Source organism: Gopherus flavomarginatus, chromosome 2 (genome assembly GCF_025201925.1).
Source record: "Gopherus flavomarginatus isolate rGopFla2 chromosome 2, rGopFla2.mat.asm, whole genome shotgun sequence".
Lineage (NCBI taxonomy): Eukaryota > Metazoa > Chordata > Testudines > Testudinidae > Gopherus > Gopherus flavomarginatus.
In genome coordinates, this window is record NC_066618.1 from 187,230,674 (window position 1) to 187,252,014 (window position 21,341).

The window sequence follows — 21,341 nt, forward strand, 5'->3', positions numbered from 1 at the left end:
TTCTGCAAATATTTTTTCTTTTGTAGCTTGTTTGAGAGTGGTTTATTTAGTATCTGAAATACAAGTGGTTTTGATTGAAAACATAGAGCATATGACATATTTCTGTTCCAGTACTGGATTAGCCTAACTCTTAGAAACAGGTTTCTAGTATGAACGTTGGCATTTCCCTTTCTGTGAATACCCTGCAATGTTCACCTAAAATCTGCCATTTTTGTGATCATTCCTGGCAATAAACTCATACACTAGAGCATTCACATAAAACAAATAAAGGGGCATGAGCTCCACTGAAGTAAATTCATTAAAAAAATTAAATTTCTATATTGCACAGCAATGGAAATCGGAATAGGTCCCTACAGGACAGGAGTGGACTTCGGAAGTTTCACCAGTGGAAAAGTTAGCTTATAGACTGAGAAACGATCACACAACTTTGTGTGGAATCCTTGGCTAGCCAGAATGGTATTTTTGTTTGTGTTGCAGTAATGCCTAGGAGCCCTAGTTATGGACCAAGACCCCATTGCGCTAGGTGCTGTATAAACACAGAGCAAAATGTCCCTGCATTGTACTTCCTTTGGGCCTGTTTGGAAAGCCGTGGGAGGGGACTTTTTTATGTGAAAATCCTCCACAGAAATTATCCCCTATTGCCCTCCTGTGGGGAAGTGGGTGGGTCTTCCTATTTTGGAAAAGCTGATCCCATTCATGTGAAAGCCCAGTGTTCATGCAGTTACTCTGGTTCCTAACGGCCACTGCCCCCAGCTCAGCTCCCATTGGAACTGCACTGACAGGGATTCCCTCTGATAATGGTTCCCTCCAAGCTCCCTGTTGGAGACTATGGAAATATTAACCCAGCCTAGAGTTTTATTAATTTTGCTATATAAGTTCCATAGGGCTACAGGAGCATCCTACCCCAAACCCTTTATTTTCCCAGCTCACTATCCCACTCCCGCTTTTCTTGTGTGGATCCCCGACTGTGCAGAGAGTCCAGCAAGGTCTGAGATGAGGTGGGGGAAGGTGAGTGTAGGAAACAGTGCTCCTGAAGGGCTATAGTGCCCCTTCCATGCAGAGGAAGAGAGTTCTGCATGTGGAGGGCTCTTCTATGTGCAGATGCTGGGGAAACAATCTGGGCCTCTGTTTATGAAACTGAAATTCTGCTGTACAGAGCAGGAATTGCTATGATACTCCTTGTAGACTATTTTCAATCATGAACGGCTCAAATAAAAATTCAAATGAATGTTCACAGATACTTTTTTGCAGTATTCACCTTGTTCAAGGGAGGACTCAGGTTCTAATTAGCTCATCCTTTATGTAAAAATACAGCCAGAATTTTTCCATTTAATTATTCATGAAAACTGTCAAGGCAAAGGAAATATGCCTTTGAAAATCAGATGAAAATGAAGCATGCTGGTGCTGCATAATTGCCAGCAAGGACTGTCACAAATTAAGTGACCATTAAGAAAATTTGAAGCATAAAGCAAATTTACTGGATTGTTGTTATATCTGCTTTTTTTCCCCCTTGTGAACAAATCATGTCCAATGGATCATTCCCATATGAATACAAACATCTGTATGGTGACTAATGTAGTCATGGACCAACTTAGTGCCTCTTCACTATTTTTTTCATTTGCGTGATCACTCAAACACCAAGAAGACCACAATGGAGGCATGCATCTTAGCTTTATCCTATGATCAGTAAGTAGTAGAATTTAATGATATTTCATTTTCTCTCAACATCTGGATTTTTAATTTATTAGTGTTCTTTTTAGCATATTTGAGAGTTATAAACCAGATCCCCTTCTCGGTTCCATCAATACAATTCCATTTGTAGTAAAGTTAACTGAGAAGGGAATGTCAAATTTTTGGCAAACCAAATATTGGCATATTGCACAAAATGTATTTATTTTATCCCAACACTTATTTTTAAATATGCTTTCCAAGTAAACCTAAGTTTGGGTCTTACATGTTAATGTATGTAGAGAGTTTGATGATATGTTCCTCAGGTGACCCCTGAAGCTATGGAGATTGCATAGAACATCAATCAGAACAGAGTTTGGTTCAGATTTTCTCCAGAAAATGGAGGTAAGGACTGAGAGGGTTGCTTCATGTGTGAAAGTTCATATCTAAAGTAGGTTGTTCTGCCACTTTTGAATTGTAAGCATTCTGTAACTAAAGTAAAAACAGTTGTCTTTCACATTTTCTTTTCTATTTGGCAAAGAAAAATCATACCAATTCTGAATAAAACATAAAACCCACATAGCAAAATATACATAAGCTTCAGTATCAACACTGCATCAAATATAATTCCTTTGTTTTTTTCCTTTTATATTGTGGCTGTGCTAGCTTGTTCAGATAAAATAAGAATATGAGAGAATTTTTACACAGATCTTTGCTTAAAATTTGAACCAATTAAAATGGAATATTTTCTGAGATCAATACAATCATAGTTCATTGGTTTTGTATTTAATTTTCATAGGGCTTTGGACTTCCTGGTTTCACCCAGGACACACCCAGGCTGTTTTTATGGACTTGCCAGCCTGGCTACCAGAGAGTACTGGAAGTTTTACAAGAGGATTGGAAATTTCTTGGGTGAAATCCTGGGTCAATTGAAGTCAGTGGCGGAACTCTCATTGACTGTATTGGGATCAAGATTTCACTTCATGTGCACAGACTGAATCAAAATTCAGAGAGCTAGAGATAAACATCCAAATGTCCAAACTTTCTGATTTGCACTCATCACTGATTTACATATTAGAGACAGGCACAGACTATAGAGTTCAAATCTAGAATCAGATCTGAATTTCCTGAAATTTCAGGGTTTCCGGATCTAGGGGGTTGCTTCAGAACCATCTCTTTTCCACATATAGATGTTCAGTGGCTAATTAGCAAGGTGTACCAAGTAAAACATTGCAGTGTTAGGGAAGCTGTTGTAATAGCAATAGTAGAAGGAAGAATTACACCTTCTCTTGCACTCCATGCTGGAAGTATTTATAGCCCCAGACCAGAAAACCTGTGCAAGGCCTATGTACTGCTTAATTTCTATTTAAACTCTATTTTGAAGGTTTAAGTGGGATTTACAGTATACAGGCCTTTTTTGTTCCTTGGCGCAGATGGTAATTTCACCTGACTGAAGAAATCATGACTGAGTAACTGTAATTTGTTCTCATCTGTTCCCACACTCAAAGGTCCCTCCCAAATGATAGAAAGTACAAAATATGTCCTAAGGGAAACAATTCTGTAGTATTTTAGTGATGTGTAATTTTGTATGCATTAACCAACACTTTCCAGTACAACAATAAATCTTGAGAAAAAAACACCCAACCCAAACCCAAAAAACTTCTGTGACCGTGCTTCTTAACTCGCTTTAATGTGTTACATTCAAATGTATTGTGTCAAGCAAACTTCCACAATGTTATCATCTTTAATTGGCAGGCATTCTGAAACCCAGTGTAATAACATGGCTTTTTATTAACGCTGAGCATAAAGATAAATGGTTTACATATCTGCAGATCACATTATTAAACATTAATGAACATAATAAAATGTTGGAAAGCTTCTTTATTTATCATTGTATATCTTTTCAATTTATCATCCAGAATCAGTGTCTTACAAACAGCACAGTAATTCTCAGAGCTTCTGAAGGGCAAAAAATCTGGAGAAGGAAAACAGGTCCCCAGATTATCTACCTAATTCAGCAAGCCAGTGAAAAAAATATTACCAGAGAGTGGTAAATCTTTGAGCCTGCTCTATGAAGTAATTGTCTTATCTCTTTGTATAGCATAATGATTGTGTTTTTAAAGATATGATTTCTATTGTGCAGTATTTATTCATATTATAATGGATCATTTCTTTTGATTTCAGGGTCATAAAGAGAAAGCCAGCTGCAGTGAAAAAGTATTGCAGGAAAAAGTAACCAAACAGTTTGTCCAATACAGAAAAAAGTGGAAGCCCACATAAACAGGAAATGAATTAATTAAAAGGTTTTTTTAAAAAAAGAAATAATTGTTCAATAATTTTTTTTAACAAAACTAATTTTGTTACCATTTTAAATACAAATTGGGGCCAGATCTTTAAATTGTGTAAATTAGCATTAATCCACTGAAGTCAATAGACATCTTCTGTGAGACCTGGCCCTTTGTGTTTTATTGGTTTTATTCTAAAAATAAAATAAAACACAGCTTTATTTTGGATACAAATATTCCACTAGCATATTGCTGTGTAAATGATTTAATAATTATATATGAGAAATAAAATCTTTCTCGGGAAAAGCTGGTTTCTGTGTGCCTCATTCACGGAGCAGTCTACGTCATAGTCAGTTGCAAGATTGGTATCTGCATTGTCTTAGCCTCTGTCTAGAGCTAAAGGGAAGTTATGCGGGGTATTGTGTTTTCAATAAACATCCTCAGATATTCCTGTCACTTTCACTTGCTACCCGGCACATAGTTTTAGTATTACCATAATTAAGAAGTAATACAAATTACACTAGGTTACACGTAGTGGAATCTGGTGATCTCTGCACATGTATAGGCAAAAATGTGGTGGAAAGTACATGCCGAGGCAAAGTACAGAACTGTAGTAGGTAACGATCACTCTTTATTAGATACAAAACAAGGTAAGTAATGTCTGCCCTGCCTACACAAGGAAACTTTACCAACGGAATCAGAAAAATGGTATTACCCATTGATTACACTGTTATCCCTTAAACCACACAATAGCTTAAACACTTTGTTACTGCATATTATAAACTTTCAAAGGCCAAGGTACGCACTCACCTATTCAGAAAGATAAATATACTCTAAGTTACTGTGCATTAGTGAGGAGAAGAGGATCCTAAACATCTCACCTAGACTATTGATACAAGGAAGAATTACATATGGTTTGTGACAGTTTAATACATGTATTTATACTCTTTGTAACTATAACACAATTGTATATGCTATTCACTTGCTTCATGCACCTGTACCCGAATGTCAATTTTCTATATTTTGTATTCTAGAGTTATTTGTATCACAGCAGTACTTAGAGCTCCCACTGTGCTAAGTGCTCTCCTAATCTCTGGTAAAAAGCAGTCCCTGACTCAGATTTATTGTATGTGTTATTAGCTATTTATAAAATAGTAATAAAACCTTTAAGCTGCACATGTTGCAAATTTTCTCTTCCATGCCTGGTATTTCTTGGGTTTTCTTTGAAACCCTTATTAAAAAAAAACCACACTTCTCTCCTTTGCTCAGTAAGAATCATTTCATCATGCAAAGAATGCACTAAGGCACTTTTCAATGTAGTTACACAGCTGACTATAAACCAAGAACAGATCGATATCCCACATCCTGTAACTAATGCAAAGTGACACATTGATTAGAGCTGACAGGCAAATGCTCATTGTTAAAAACTGTCCAATGCTAGCAGAAATGTGGCATGAAACAGGTTGAACACACTATAGCTGCCGGAGCTTTGAATGTAGTGTATACAAATGTCAGCATTAGTAAAGCAGTTTTTTTATTTTAGCAGACTGCATAGCACAAGCTGGAAAAATCCAGTGATATGAGCACTTGCTGCTGAGACAGTATATAGTTGGAAGTGGTTGAATATGAATGCACTGGTCTACAGGAGATATGGTTTTCAATCAATACCAAAGAAGAGGTTGCAATTTGTTGGGAAAGCTAGACGTGATCAAAGCTTCTGTGAGATTTCTGAAGGAAAGTATTTTGATAGCTTTAAAAAGTCTCTTCTTTTGAAGGGCAGTGTGCCTCTGGCTGTTTCATCTCTGTCATTTTGGACTGGGTTGTTGTCATTTGTAAAGAGTTTTTGTTGGAGGAGCTGTTGATTTATAATATAGGTGTGGATGGTATATAGGTAAAAAATCAGCTACAAAGCTTTAAAGACAAAGTGTGGCCTTTGTAGTGAAGTTTAAATACTTCTTGTAAATAGGATCCCTCTAATATGGATGCCCTGCTCTGGACTATAGTTATATCAGGGTATTTCCATCCAAACTAGTGAGATGATGCCAGTTCCTTTTTTTTTTTTTTTTAACTCAAAGCTCCTCCTGCTGGCATATTTGCTGAAACACTTTGCCCTGACCCCATGGAAGATAGCAGATGTTTACTCTGCTCCTTGCAAGTGAGCTTTTGTAAGGGATTCTTTACATTCATTTTTATTTCCCCTGTAAATAGCAATAGATCCCTAACCTTATCAGTACTTGCTGAGGTGGAGCAGCCCCATCAGGAATATGAAAGGGCTCCTGTTCCCACTTCTAGGCCCCAAAAATGATTTGTTCCATGTTCAGTGGAGAGCAGCAGCACTTGTGGCATATTCCCAAGCACCAGAGGTTTCTCTGGTGGTTACCAGCCCACAGGAAAACATCAGGGCACCTGCTCATGCAACTAGCAACTTGGCTGTCTCCCACTTTGTTGCATAACAGCTTGGAGACACAGAAAGAGATCCAACCAGATAGTTTAAGCACCTGGCATCACCCTGCTTCCCCTTCAGGATCACCATCATGCCTCCCTTGCAAGCTGGCAACACGCCTCCCCCTCCTCGCCCCTCTCCACCCCCAAGCAAATGAGTGCAGCAGCAGAGCAGTTTTCAAATGGCTACAAGAGTCTATGTTAAGCAAGCAAGCTCAAGTAAGGGGAATAAAACTCCCCAATAGGCCCCAACAGACAACTAACACCCATTTCCCCTGCTCCTTGGCCAGTTATTCTCTCAGTACTTTTTTCATAACTACCAAGTTTTGCACAACTTCAGGTGACGTTTTATGCAAATTAATGACAGAGTTAATATGAATATTTGCATATAGTGTACCTATAACCATGAACTTCCACGCACACACAAATCTGTGTGAATTAGGTGCTAGTAAAAAGCACTGGCTGGATAGCCTTGACGAATGGAGTCCTGTGTTTATCTGCACAGCAGTGGTGGGGCAAGCATCCCACAAACACTGCCCTATCAGCATGCTTGAACTGTGATACAGAGGGAACTTCTTGCATGACTAACACTGATTTCTAACCTCTCTTTAGCTGTGCTTGTGTGTGGCCCTGGACTCTAGTTCCCAAAGGCACTGGAATCTGTGCTGCTACACATACCCAACTTCCAGCTTCCTGGCTGCCTCTGTTCTCTTTCGTATGCAGTGTTGTAGCCAAGTCGGTCCCAGGATATTAGAGAAATAAGATGGGTGAGGTAATACCTTTTATTGGCCCAACTTCTGTTGGCACAAGAGACAAGTTTTTTGAGCTACACAGCACTCTTCTGGGAAAAGTACTCCCAGCATCACAGCTAAATAAAAGGTCAAACAGATAGTTTAGCATAAGTAGTTTGTACATATGTAAAGGGACCGATCAGGGTGAGGTGGCCTACTAACACCCCTGTGGTCATAGTATGAAAACGGAGGTTAGTAGGTTACAAATTGCTGTAAAAATCCATAAATCCAGCGTCTCTAAGACCATGATATTAGTGTCTAGCAAAGTTGCGAATTTAAGTTCCCAGGCTCATCTTTTGAAAGTGTTGTGCCTGCTTTTGTTGATGATGAGGACTGACAGGTCAAATACAGAGTGATCGTTTTGTGGAAAGTGTTCACATACAGGTGATAGCGTGTTTTTGTCTTTGTTTTTATCATTTTGCTGTGTCAGCTCATTCGAGAGCATAGTGATTGTCTGTCTGGTTTCACCCACTATTCTTCTTTGAGTGATTGCTCATGTGTATTCCACAGTAGGTGTGCGTGCATACCACATGCACTGGTGCCGGAAATTTTTCCTTTAGCAGTACCTGTACGGCGGGAGCACTGCTGTGACCCCTGGAGTGGTGCCTCTATATTGCACTGTAAGGGGAGCCGCACATTTCCCCCACCCTCAGTTCCTTCTTGCCGCCAGTGAAGGTAGTCGGAACTTCATGCTCCAGCCTTGCTGCAGCTTCTCTAGTTAGCCTTAGTAGTACAGTTGTTCCAATAGTTCAATAGTTTCTCAAGTTAGTTGACTGGGCTCGGGACATGCCCTGTGCCATAGACTTCAAGTCGTGCGACTCCTGTCGCAGTTCTATACCAAGAAGCAACCCGCATAATCAGTGTCTCCACTGCTTGAGCGAAACTCATATATGTGAGCGCTGCAGGATCTGTAGATCATTCAAGCTGCGAACTAAGGAGAGGGACGTTAGGCTTCATTCTCTCCTAATGGAATCAGCGCTGGCCCCAGCACCGACACACCGAAGAGACTCGGTGCCCAGCACCGCAACCTCAGTGCAGAGCGAAGTCCCCTCCACTAGCTGGCACCGCTCCCCCTCCAAGAAACAAGGGAAGACTCAGCGGCGCTGAGAGAAGGAAAGGGGTGAGGCCGGACCCAAGCTGGGCAGCCCGCGATCCCCCTCAGGACCCAGGCCTCCAGCTCGCGTTGAACGCAGCAGCTCAGTCCCATCCGCGCATGCCTCTCCTGCGGAGGGGATGCCATTGACATCGGAAGCTGCACAGGCCGTGCGTGACACCCTAACCCTCCTGGTACCTGGGGCGCCACCCGAGATTGGCCTCCTATCTCAAGGGAAGCCACCATGGGGAGCACAACAGACCTCCCCGATGTGGCACAGTCCCCACTCCAAGGACTGCTCGCTGCCTTGGTCGATGCAGTCTTCCTGCAGCTCGCGCCAGCCCGCTACTCCACTCAGGCTGACCGGCTTGCCACCTGCATGGGAACCTCGGGGCTCCTCCACACCTCATGCGTCGCAGCTACCGTAGCCGATCCCGATGCCACCAACATCGACACTCCGACTCAAGTTCCAACTCTACTAGACATCGCACGTGGGACTCCTCTTGTGGTCCACCAGTACTAGCACGTCGTAGCTCCGGCCACCGAGTACAGGAGCAGCACCTCAGACGGGTACCGGTCCTCATCGTCAAGGTCCCGGTCACATGGAAGGCACCATCACTCTCGCCTCTCCTACGGTACCATACAGTCAACGGTGACCTCAGCATTGGCACCCAGCCGCCCATCTCCGAGTCGTGCTGCTCAGGGAAAACAAACTGCACCACCTGGCCCCCAAGTCGGTCAGTGGCACAGCACACTGTGGCAGGGGCAGTGGTGTCAATGGGCACCGTGGCCTCAGATGCCCGCCCGGGCTAGATCTTGCTTGGTGGCCAGAGCGTCCCAGGCTCCTTCGGCCTCCTCTCCTCGGCAGAGGGAAAAGTCAACGGGTCTCGAGCCGATGGCACCACACCCAGACTCTGACCTGCACATTGACCCACTGGTACCCCCCCATGCCCTAGGCACCGTGCCAGTTCCCTCACCAGCACCAGAGGAGGCCATAACAGCACCGTCGCCCATTCCACAGGAGGACTTCAAGGGTCACCAGGAGCTCCTTAAGCGGGTGGCATCCAATCTCCAGCTCCAAGCTGAGGAGATGGAGGAGCCATCTGACTCTCTTTTTAATGTGCTCTCGTCATCGGCACCGGGCCTGGTGGCCCTGCCTCTCCACGAGGGGGTAGCCAATATCTCGACTACCCTGTGACAAACCCCAGCTTCCTTGGCCCCCATCTCCAAGTAAGCAGAGAGGAAATACTTCGTGCTGGCTAAAGACCACAAGTACCTGTATTTCCACCTGGCACCTAACTCCCTGGTGGTGGAATCAGTGAACCACTGGAAACATCACGGTCAACCTGCGCCCACCCCCAAAGACAAGGATGCTAGGAGACTGGATATGTTTGGCAGGAAGGTTTATTCCTCGGTGACTTTCCAGCTCAGGGTGGCCAACAATCAAGCTCTACTGAGCCGGTATGACTTCAGCTTATGGGGGTCCCTACCAAAGTTTGAACCTTTCCTCCCAGCGTGGGACAAAAAGGAGTTCAGGGCTCTGGTAGCGGAAGAAGCGGCAGCGGCTAAAGCAGTCCTCCAGGCGGCGTCAGACGCAGCTGACATAAAAGCCCACTCGATGGCCTCTGCCATATCCATGCGCAGGGCATCGTGGCTTCTCCTGTCCAAACTGTCTGCAGAGTCCCAGTCCTTGATGCAGGACCTTTCCTTTGACGGGAAAGCATTGTTCGCGGACCAAACTGATGTCCACCTGCATAGGATGAAAGACTCCTGCCCCACCCTGCAAACCTTGGGTCTGTACGTCCCTCCGGCGAAGGACAACCCCAGGCCGCAGGCTTCGGCTCCCCCTGCTAGGAGAAAATACGAGCCCTCACCCAAGACACTGAGGGAACAGAGGTGTAGGTCCCAACGTCAGTCCCACTCAGCCCCACAGCCAGGCCCCTCGAAGGGCAAAAGGCAGGGAAAGAGGCGGTTTTGACTCTGCAGGGGGCCACCGGCCCTGTTGCCAGGGAAGCCCCCCAGTTAATAAAGTTTGCATTCTGCAACTGTTTATCTGCCTTCCATGTGGAGTGGTACCGTATAACATCAGACCAGTGGGTCCTCAACACTGTCTCCAAGGGCTACATGTTGCAGTTCACCTCCCACACACATGCCCCACACCCCGCCCCGGGTGAGCCTCGGGGACCCGGAGCACACCCGCCTCCACCAGGAGGTGGCACACCTCCTCCGCCTGGGGGTGGTGGAAAGGGTACCAGTAGAATTCCAGGGCAAGGGTTTCTACTCTCGGTATTTCCTGATCCTGAAGGCGAAAGGGGGGCTCAGACCCATCCTAGACCTATGGGATCGCAACAGTTTTATGGTCCACTACTGGTTCCGGATGGTATCCCTGGCCTCTATCGTTCCCTCCCTGGACCTGGGGGTTTGGTTCACGGCCCTGGACCTCCAGGATGCATATTTCCATATCCATGTATTCGAGGGACACGGGCACTTCCTCCAATTCCTGATAGTGGGGGGCCATTATCAGTTTATGGTCTTCCTGTTTGGCCTTTCCATGGCCCCCAGGGTTTTCACCAAATGCGTGGCAATTGTAGCAGCCTACCTCTGGAGGAGAGGGGTGTAGATCTTCCCATACCTGGACAATTGGCTTCTCAAGGGTGCCTCCCAATCCCAAGTGCAGGCCCAGGTTGGACTTCTGTCCACATGCGCAGATCTTGGCCTAGTGGTGAATGAGACCAAGTCTACGTTAGTTCCGGTTCAGCGCATAGAATTCATAGAGGCGCTACTGGACTCATTGGAGACCACAGCCTCTCTTCCCTGAGACAGGTTTGAGACCCTCAAAGGTCTCATTGCCTCGATCACGGCCTTCCCCGTGACAACAGCGAGGGCATGCCTTCAGATCCTTGGGCATATGGTGGCGTGAACAAATGTGGTTCGCCACGCCAGGCTCATAATGAGGCCCCTGCAGCTCTGGCTAGCCTCCCAGTATTCCCAGGCCTGGGATGGGATGGACAAGGTTGTCATGATACCGTCCCAGGTAGTTGCTGCCCTTTAATGGTGGTCCCTCCCGTGCAACATGCTGCAAGGGATCCCCTTCCGAGAAATCTCCCCCTCACTAGACCTGGTGTCGGATGCCTTGGACCTGGGCTGGGGTGTCCCATATAGGGAACATTCAAACACAAGGAAGACGGTCAGCCTCAGAATTATCCCTATATAAAAGTCAGGGAGCTCAGGGCAATACGGTTGGCATGCATAGCTTTCAGCGGGCACTTTCACGGGAAGGTGGTCAGAGTCCTCACAGACAATATGGCTGCGATGTATTACATCAACAGACAGGGAGGAATGCGTTCCTCGGCCCTATGCCTGGAAGCCCTGAGCCTGTGGGAGTTCTGTATAGGCCACGATATCGCCCTGCAAGCCTTCCACCTACCTGGCGTCCACAATGTGTGAGTTGATCACCTCAGCAGGGTTCTTTCCCACCAGTATGAGTGGCCACTCCACTGGGAGGTCGTCCTACAGCTCTTCCGGGAGTGGGGAGTTCCCCGGGTCGATCTCTTTGCAACCGACCATAACCGATGCTGTCCCCAGTTCTGCTCCAGGGGAGGGGTGGAAAGGGGGTCAATCTCAGCTTTCCTCCTTCAGTGGTCGGGCCAACTTTTCTATGCCGTCCCACCTTTCCCCCAATAAGCAAAGTCCTGCAAAAAGTAAAAGCAGACAGGATGCAGGTCATCCTCATAGCCCCGGATTGGGCCCATCAACACTGGTACGGGACCCTCCTGCAACTCCTAGCGGCTCCTCCACGGAGGCTGCCACTTCTCCCGGATCACCTCTCCCAGGAAGGGGGATGCCTCCTCCATCCCAACCTGGCTGCACTTCACCTGACAGCGTGGTTGCTCCATGGTTAGACGAGGAGGAGGGAAGGTGTTCGGAGAACGTCAAATGAGTTCTGTTGGAAAGTAGAAAGCCATCAACACGACGGACATACCTGGCCAAATAGTCCAGGTTTTCTAGGTGGGCGAGAGAGCAGAGAACCTCCCCATTGTCCGCATTGGTCCAACTTATTCTCGATTACCTCCTGTCCCTTAGGACCCAAGGGCTAGCTGCCGCCTCTATCAGGGTGCATTTGGCAGCCATATCGGCCTTCCACCTGCCGGTACAGGGACACTTGGTCTTTTCCCAAAATATGACCTCCCACTTTCTAAAGGGCCTGGATCATTCATTCCCATATGCTAGGCCCCCCATGACGCAATGGGATCTACACCTAGTGTTGTCCCGCCTAACAGGTCCTCCCTTTGAGCCCTTGGCCACGTGTTCCTGGCCTCACCTGTCACGGAAGGTAGCATTCCTTGTTGCTATCACATCAGCCCAACATGTCTCGAAGCTTAGGTCCTTGACCTTGGATCCTCCATATATGGTCTTCCACAAGGATAAGGTCCAGTTTCGCCCACACCTCACTTTTCTCCCGAAGATGGTCTCTGCCTTCTATATGGATCAGGACATTTTCCTACCGGTACTCTGTCCTAAGCCCCACTCCTCCAATGGGGAGCGCCACCTACACACGCTAGATGTGCGAAGAGTGCTGGCTTTTTACCTGGACCGAAACAGGTCGTTCCGGAAATCTTCACAGCAGTTCATTGCGACAGCCAAGTGGATGAGGGGACAACCGATTTCCACCCAGCGCCTTTTGCGCTGGATCATCTCGTGCATACTCACATGTTATGACCTGGCAGGGGTTCCCCCGCCACCTATCATTAAGGCACATTCTACAAGAGCTCGGGCCTTGTCAGCCACCTATGTAGCTCACATCCCTATCCAGGACATATGTAGAGCTGCCACGTTGTCCTCTGTCCACATCTTTTCCTTGCACTATGTGATCGTCTCCCAAGCAAGAGATGACACCGGGTTTGGTAGGGCAGTACTGCATCCCGGAAACCCTTAAACTCCTACGCACCTCCATCAGATATGGCTTGGAGTCACCTACTGTGGAATACACATGAGCAATCACTCGAAGAAGAAAGGACAGTTACCTGTTCCGTAACTGGCATTCTTCGAGATGTGTTGCTCAGGTGTATTCCACATCCCACCCTCCTTCCCCTCTGTCAGAGTTCTCTGGCAAGAAGGAACCGAGGGTGGGGGGAGTGCGTAGCTCCCCTTACAGTGCGATATAGAGGCGCCACTCCAGGGGTTGCAGAGGTGCTCCCCCCCTACAGATACTGCTAAGGGCAAAACTTCCGGCACCGGTGCACATGGCGAGCATGCACACCTACTGTGGAATACACCTGAGCAACACATCTCGAAGACCACCAGTTACAGAACAGGTAACTGTCCTTTGTCACTGGGGCATTTAGAGCACTGGATGAGGTATACCACATGTTGTGATAGGCAGTTGTTGGACCCAGGAATCTTAAAAGGTGTGTTGTGGGGGTATTGATCACCATAGCAGTGGAGATACAGCTGCAGGTTTTGCATCTGTTGTTCTGGCAGGGCATGGTGCCGCTTTGAGTTGGTGTGTCTGGTCTGTGTGGCACTTGCTTGTGATGATGAGCATGGAGAGGTGGAGGATTACTTGAAGGCCAGAAGAAGGGGTTCAGGAAATCTGAAATGATAAGCCAAATCTGCTACTTTTATAAGTGGAACTTCAATGGAATTTTGATGTCTTATAGTAGTGCTGAATCTGGTGAAATAAAGAGAATAGAATTGAGCAAAATACTGTATTTTTGCTACACAGAAATTTTTTTTTAGCATACATGTTTATGGTATGCAAGCAAATGTGATAAAATTATGAGTAGAGTTGGTTGGAAAATGGGTTCGTTTTCTGCAGAAATGTTTGAGTTTTCATTGAAAAACCAAACATTTTTGGTTCAAATCTAAAAATTTTGTGGTTGAGGGCTTTTAACAAGAAGTTGAAATTTTCTGTGGCAAGCAGACTCTTTGTGAAAAAAAATTTGGTTTCTCAAACTCCCAATTTTCGGTCAAAAAACTGTTTTGACAGAATCTTTGACCAACTCTAATTGTGAATTGATGAATTCACTATCCTATATCACACCCAATACAAAAAAACCAGATGAGACTCAGGTTTTATAAATCAGAATATCAGGGTTGGAAGGGACCCCAGGAGGTCATATAGTCCAACCCTCTGCTCAAAGCAGGACCAATCCCCTGACAGGGGATTCCAAGGCCCAGAATTTTTTTAGGTTTTTTTTAAGCCTTTTCTGGGGGACTTAGGATCCCTGAAGGCCCATATTTCATCTTACTGTGCCCATTTTGTAGGTTTCCCAAATTCTTGATGGATTAGTATCTCATGGCATTTATGTATGACTAAAGGTCATCTAGAAATGATACTAGGAGTAAAATAAAAAGACTAGTGTGAATGAATAAAGAAGTGCAAAAAGTAACCAGTGGCCATGTGAGACTTAAAATATCCACTGCTTGTGTCTCCTGGTATAGTTAGATTTTAAGTTCTGTGCAGCAGGGACCAGCTGGTTACAGTGCTTAGTAGAATGCCTCCAATTGCTAACACAATACAAATAATACAAATTTTATCAATCAGATGTGGAGGATGTTTGGAAAGATTAGCAAATGAAGTGAGAAGATTTAGAAATAAGTTAAGAAAATGAATGCTGTGGTCTGTATATTATAAATTCTCGCAGGAGTATATTATTATGTGTTTGTACTATTTCATTGAACAAAACAGCAATGGAAAACAAAGTGTTATATCTTGTATAAACCATTTGAAAGTAAATTTTAAAGACCTAAAAGTGAAGAATAGAACCTAATTTGAACAGGAAGTTAAGACAAATAAGACAAAATACAATAGGAAAAAGAGATCCATAAAGGAGATGTTTGGTCGCCTGAGAGGATGACAATTAATTGACAGAAGAATCTAAAAATGAGAGAATATTCTGCCTCAGTGTAAGATGAAAATATAAATTTCCCGAGAGGAAAAAAATCAAGACCTTGACAAAACTAATGGTCAAGAAATTAAAGTTTGAAGATTGATAGACAAATACAAATACAGGGACTTAGGCTGTGGTGAAGTCTGGAAATGCTCATCAGGGCCAGAAAACAAAAATATGTAGAGAGATAAGTTTTGATTAGGACTACACAGTAATACCCAAAAGACTTCTCTCTACAGCCGGTAACCCCCTGACCCTGACAGAAGCCATGGGACGGAGGAAGCTCCCTTTGTGGCCTCGTCAGAAGCCGTGGAACAGGTGACACCTCCCCCCCAATGGCCTCCAACCCTGGCAAAAGCTGCAGGAAGGGGGGGCCCCCAGTACCCCCCAACCTTCTCCCTGGTAAAAACTCCTGGGTGGGGGAAGCCCCCACAGTGGCCCCCGACCCCATCCCTGGCAGAGGAAGCCCTGATTGCCCCAACCCTGTCCCTGGCAAAAGCCGCAGGGTGGGGCAGGGGCAGCCCCCATGCCCGATCCTGCTCTCTGGCAGAAGAGCCTGGGAGGCAGGGCAGGAGAAGCCCCAGAGTCCCGATCCTGGTCTCCTGCAGTTCTCACTCCCTGCTACAGCCCCAGGGTCATGGCATGGGGACAGAGCTTCTTCGGTCTTGGGGCCGCAGGGTGGAGATGCAGAAAGGAGCAAATAGGTTGTGGGGCAGGCAGAATGGGTGGACCCTGGGTGGAACAGGGGCGGATCCCAGGAAAGGGGCAGAAAGAGGTGGGGCCATGGGCGGGGCCATGGGCGGGGCCATAGGCAGAAGTAGGGGGGAGAGCCCCCCCATTTGCTCTGGCCCAGGGCCCTGGGAAATTTTTATCTGCCTCTGTAAGCACAGCACAGCTCAGCTGGATCAGAGTATTAGGACAGGGTGTTCCGAGTGGCAAGTAGCTAGCTGTATACACACTGTCTCTGGTACTCTGCCAGAGCATGAATTTGCTGTGGTCTTCAAAATATGTTGTGAAACTTAGTTTTTTGGCCAAGAATGTGAATGAATTTGAGATAATATTATGGAACATTTTTGGCCCTCTGGCACATTGCACTGGTTTAAAGAGGTTGACAATTATTATTATCCAATGTAGGCAGCACTGTTTAATGTTTTGTATTTAATATCTGTAACATGCCAGGATAATACACACAATATCTGTTACATAGCAGGACTTATTTATTTATGTCAGCACAACCCAAGCTGCAGGTCCTGATGGCAGAAACCCCACCCAGTACAGGGGGTGCAGCAATGCAAGCTTCCTACAACCTTCTCTCTAGTTAGGGGCCTACAACCAGTCATCGCAGCATACAAAGTCAGAAGCACCAGGAAAAAAGGGACAGGGCACTTGGGAGATGTACTGGTTGGGCTCAAAATATATTTTTAAGGGGGACTGTTGACTGGATAGTAAAAGCCCACCACTCATTGCCCTGTGAGTTTGGCTTTGAAGCATAATGGAAAAGAGGTGCGCTTACTGCTATGTAAAGAGAGAAAAATAAAAAACAGGGTCATAGATAAGTGAACAAATCTAACAGAACGAGACTCCAATAAGAGTTTAACGGGGTTAGAGAGGCAATGGGGCTACACACGAGACTAAGGATACATAAATGTCTGGAGTGGTATAAAATTTTATAATCAGCAAGGTTGCAGTATATGCCCTGTCTGACACACAAAAACTATTTTAAGAATGGTTTTAGAGAGCTTTTTAAATGTTGTTGGGAAGATAAAGCTGTAAAAGACTTGTTGTCAATTCAGTGCTAACAATGCTAGACTCTCTTTCCTCTACAGAAACTCCACATTGTCTTGTTTACATGGATACATGGCACAGAGTGAAGGCCACACAGTACAAAGTCATTGACAGAAGCTGAAAATGAATGAAGATTACTGGTACTTGTGACATCTTCCTCTCTTGTTTTCCTGATTGATATGGGTGATGTGATAATCTGAGGGGCACCTTAATAGCATCCTTAGTGAAGCATTTATTTTTGACTCCCATCATCACACGTCTACAATCCATTAGAAGAAATGATCAGTCAACTACCAGAGGATACTGTGGAGTCCCAGGGCTCAGATGAGCTTGAGTGCAAGATCTGTTACAACCGCTATAATCAGAGACAGAGGAAACCAAAAGTGCTAGAGTGTTGTCACAGAGTATGTGCCAAATGCCTTTGCAAGATCATAGACTTTGGGGACTCTCCTCAGGGAGTTATAGTGTGCCCATTCTGTAGGTTTGAGACATGCCTGCCTGATGATGAGGTTAGTAGTCTTCCTGATGACAACAACATCCTTGTGAATTTGGCTTGTGGGGGAAGGGGGAAGAAGTGCCTACCAGATAATCCTACAGAACTGTTGCTAACTCCCAAAAGGCTGGCGTCTCTTGTTAGCCCTTCTCACGCTTCCTCCAACTGCCTGGTTATAACCATCATGGAAGTGCAGAGAGAAAGCCCACAGACTCTGAACTCCACTCCGGTGGTGGAATTCTACAGGCCCACGAGTTTTGACTCTGTTGCAACTGTATCCCACAACTGGACAGTGTGGAACTGTACATCCTTGCTCTTCCAGACCTCAATTCGAGTGCTCATTTGGTTGTTAGGTTTGCTATACTTTAGTTCCTTGCCGTTAGGGATCTACTTACTGGTATCTAAGAAAGTCACCCTGGGGGTTGTCTTTGTCAGCCTTGTTCCTTCGAGCCTTGTTATTCTCATGGTTTATGGCTTTTGCCAATGTGTATGCCATGAGTTTCTGGACTGCATGTCTTCTTGATAACAAATATAGTCAAATAAGATACTGCCATTTTTGTAGCATAATTTATCTTCTCTGTTGTATTCTTATTTATTATTATTATTCATCACACTAAACAGAAGCTATAGCCACAATTTTATGATCCATTTATTTTGTTTTTTAATTTTGCTTTGATATTTATTGTACTTTGTTCTACTTGTTCATTATACTAACCAATGGAAATAAAATTTACATGTCAATTTTTAAGGTTAAGCTATAGGAAAAAAAGCAAAATTACCTAACCTGATGCTGCTGCCCTTATTCAGATAAGTAGCACTTTTCTTCAACTGGATTAGTCACATGAGTCAGAGCAGCAGAACCAGGCCCTTGGAAGACATTGGAACATTAGGCATCCACCCAGGCAAAGCCCATATTATGTTCTGTTTTGTCATGTGTTATGTCTGTTAGTGAATTAAGTCTCTTTGTTGTTTATTATAAGAACAAGACAAGATATCATAGGTTCCACCAGCCTTTGCTGTAGCACAAATCTTTGTTAGAGATAATTGGTAACTGACTTCCCTTTCTCCACTTAAAAGACAGTCGCATCCTAGGGTAGGGAGAACCCAGATGTCTTCTTGTCTTAGTAGAAAAATCTCTTGTGTACATTTCCCCCCATACACCTACCATGGATGCACTTCTCCTTATGCTTGCAGCTCCCCTTGAGACTCCACCCCAAGACACAACCACACATGCTCACTCGCTCATGAGCAGCTTATTTCCATGTGCACTCCTTACTGAAATGCCCAACTCCTTTGGATTTCCCTTCATCGATTCAAAGTTCTCCTATGAATTGCTCTAACCATACCCCATTAAACCTTCAGTCACCGTGTCATTTCCACTTCTATAAAACATATTAACCCCATGAGTTCCCCTAGTAAGACACTTGACCAACCTGACGGATTCTCACCTTCTGGTAGATACACAAGAGAACCTCCCTTAGTTCCTTTAGCTGCAAGACAGACCTTTCTCTTACATTGGGTGACTGGCTGTCTCATTTATAAATGATGCCAATTTAAGAAAAATGATAGATATGTGTATCTGCTTTCTGGTTCTTTCTGGTTCCCAAATTCACAGTGGGAATACTGTCAGGAAACGTTGTGGGCCTAATAAATTATTTCATTTAGAGCTCAGTCCTGCAAGATGCTGAGCTCCTGCTGACTTCACTTAGAGTTGATGGCAATCTGTAACTCAAAGGCTCAGGCTCTTACGCTGGGTGGAATGCCATTGACTTTGGTCGTTACTAATGATTTATCAGCATAGTTGCAAACAGAATCAGACCCTACAAAATTGGGTTGGTTTTTAGTCAGTTTTTTGAACTCCTGGAAGACCACAAAAATGAAAGGAGTGGTTAACGTTCAAGTGAATAAATAATGCTTGTTGAGAACATAACTAAGGCTCTGTTCTCCTAGGCACAGCAGAGCCAAAAAGGAAAAGGAGATGCATATCAGTGCAAGCATAGTTTTGGGACTACATGCAAGGTTAGTGCAGCATGAAGGGGAAAGGTGCAAGTAATGCGAAGACCAAATGCACTGCCTAACAAGGGTCTTAAAGCAAATCCGTGTATTGCAAGATGGAGATAGGACAAGGAAAGCATAACGTGGATTTGCGGCCATCCTAGGTGATTTGAAATCGGATTAGCCAAGTTTGTGAAGACAATTCAAATCACTTCTACAGTTTCATTCCTATTAAAGACAGAAAAAAGGTGACAATTAAAATGTACCACTTTTCTTCACACTAAGGAAGTGTATAATAATACATATGTACAAGAAGAAAACATGTAGCAGAGTATAGTTTTTCAAGTATATGAGATTACAGGGCTATGTACTCAATGGTTAAAGGAAATGTTTTAGTCTTTTCAATAATCCACTGCTAATAATTAGCATTAAAATATTTTCATATTTCTTAGAAAGGGGTATTACTAAATTACTACTTTTAATGCTTGCGGTAAAGCATATGTAGTCAGATGAGCTGGCATCTACAGCATAGGTAAATAACATGGTATAACTAATCCATAAACTTCAGTATCCAAACCCAGGCAAATGTGAGAAATGTGCAACACAACCACCACCCCAGAAAAAAAAATATGGTTTTTAGAGTATACATAATGTTTGAAAAATGTGTGTGTTTGTGGCAGGGATTTACATATCTGTAGGGTTTTCCTGTTCAATTTGTCTGAATGTAATATCTCTAATAAATAGGTGGCTGACACAGGAAGAAATTTCTGCAAATGTGTGCCATGTATGTATGTATTACAACTGTACAACATGTCTGCAGTGCTATCTGGTGTCTTTCCCTGTCTTTTATTTTTAAAATTTTTAATGTTACCCTTGAGTTATCTTAGCTCCATATTTCACTATTTGGGTTTAAAACATAACTTAATATCAAGTAGATGATGACAATCTTTTGCCTACTGCTCTACAAGTAAAAGTACACTGACGATAATACTGTAAACAGTGCCAAAGAGTATGGCTTGGACATTAAATTGTATTTCTGCAGAATCTACAAGTTTAATTTCTCTGACATCTAGTTAAAGGAACACTATTATTCTAGATCACACTTTAATATTAGGTCACTCAAAAAAGTGGGAATATGCAAAAATTGATTAAATAGCTATCCTGCCACTCAGCTGGAGCACATTATTGTACTTGAGGTCTCATAAAATTCTTATATGACTTGTAATGTATCCAATCAGAATTGTCAGGAGGTTCTAACTCTCAATTATTTTTGCAGAACATGAGAGAAGTTATTTGCTCTGTTATCAAAGTTAAAAGAACAATACCATCTGTTTAATTTACTTTCATTCTCCATTGTTTAAAACATTATCTTAATGACTGAGAACTATAAACACGGAAAACATTGTGGACTCATTCTCTATGATGCTGAGCTCACTTATACTGGAGTAAATCAAGAGTAACCCTATTGACGTCACTGGTGTGAAATCAATGTAAATGAGAACAGAATCAAGCCCTACTTGCTTACCTCCCAATTTTATCTCACTTCACCAATTTTAAACTTTCCACGAACAGTCATTTCTGCTGGAGCTGAAGTTAACATGGTTCTTGTTTGTGTATTTGCTGATACAGTTCTGTTATTAAACATACTTAGTTGTCAAAGCACATCCAACAACAGAGTTTACCATATTGCTCTCTCCTTTTAGATCCCCCAAATCAGAGGTTCTCAAACTTCATTGCACCGCGACCCACTTCTGACAACAAAAATTACTACATGATCCCAGGAGGGGAGACAGAAGCCTGAGTCCACCTGATCCAGGCGGCCCTGGCGGGGGGGTCAAAGCCCAAGCCCTGCCGCCCAAGATAGGGGGCCCAAGGGCTTCAGTCTAGGGCAGGAGG

At 44.3% G+C, this 21,341-nt stretch overlaps 1 protein-coding gene across 1 annotated transcript; it reads left to right on the forward strand.

The window, feature by feature from the left end:
- The first annotated feature begins 17,235 nt into the window (after positions 1–17,235).
- On the forward strand, positions 17,236–17,973 carry RNF182 (ring finger protein 182). The gene has a single exon (XM_050941662.1). The coding sequence runs from the start codon at positions 17,236–17,238 to the stop codon at positions 17,971–17,973; it is 738 nt and encodes a 245-aa protein (XP_050797619.1).
- Positions 17,974–21,341: the final 3,368 nt, after the last annotated feature.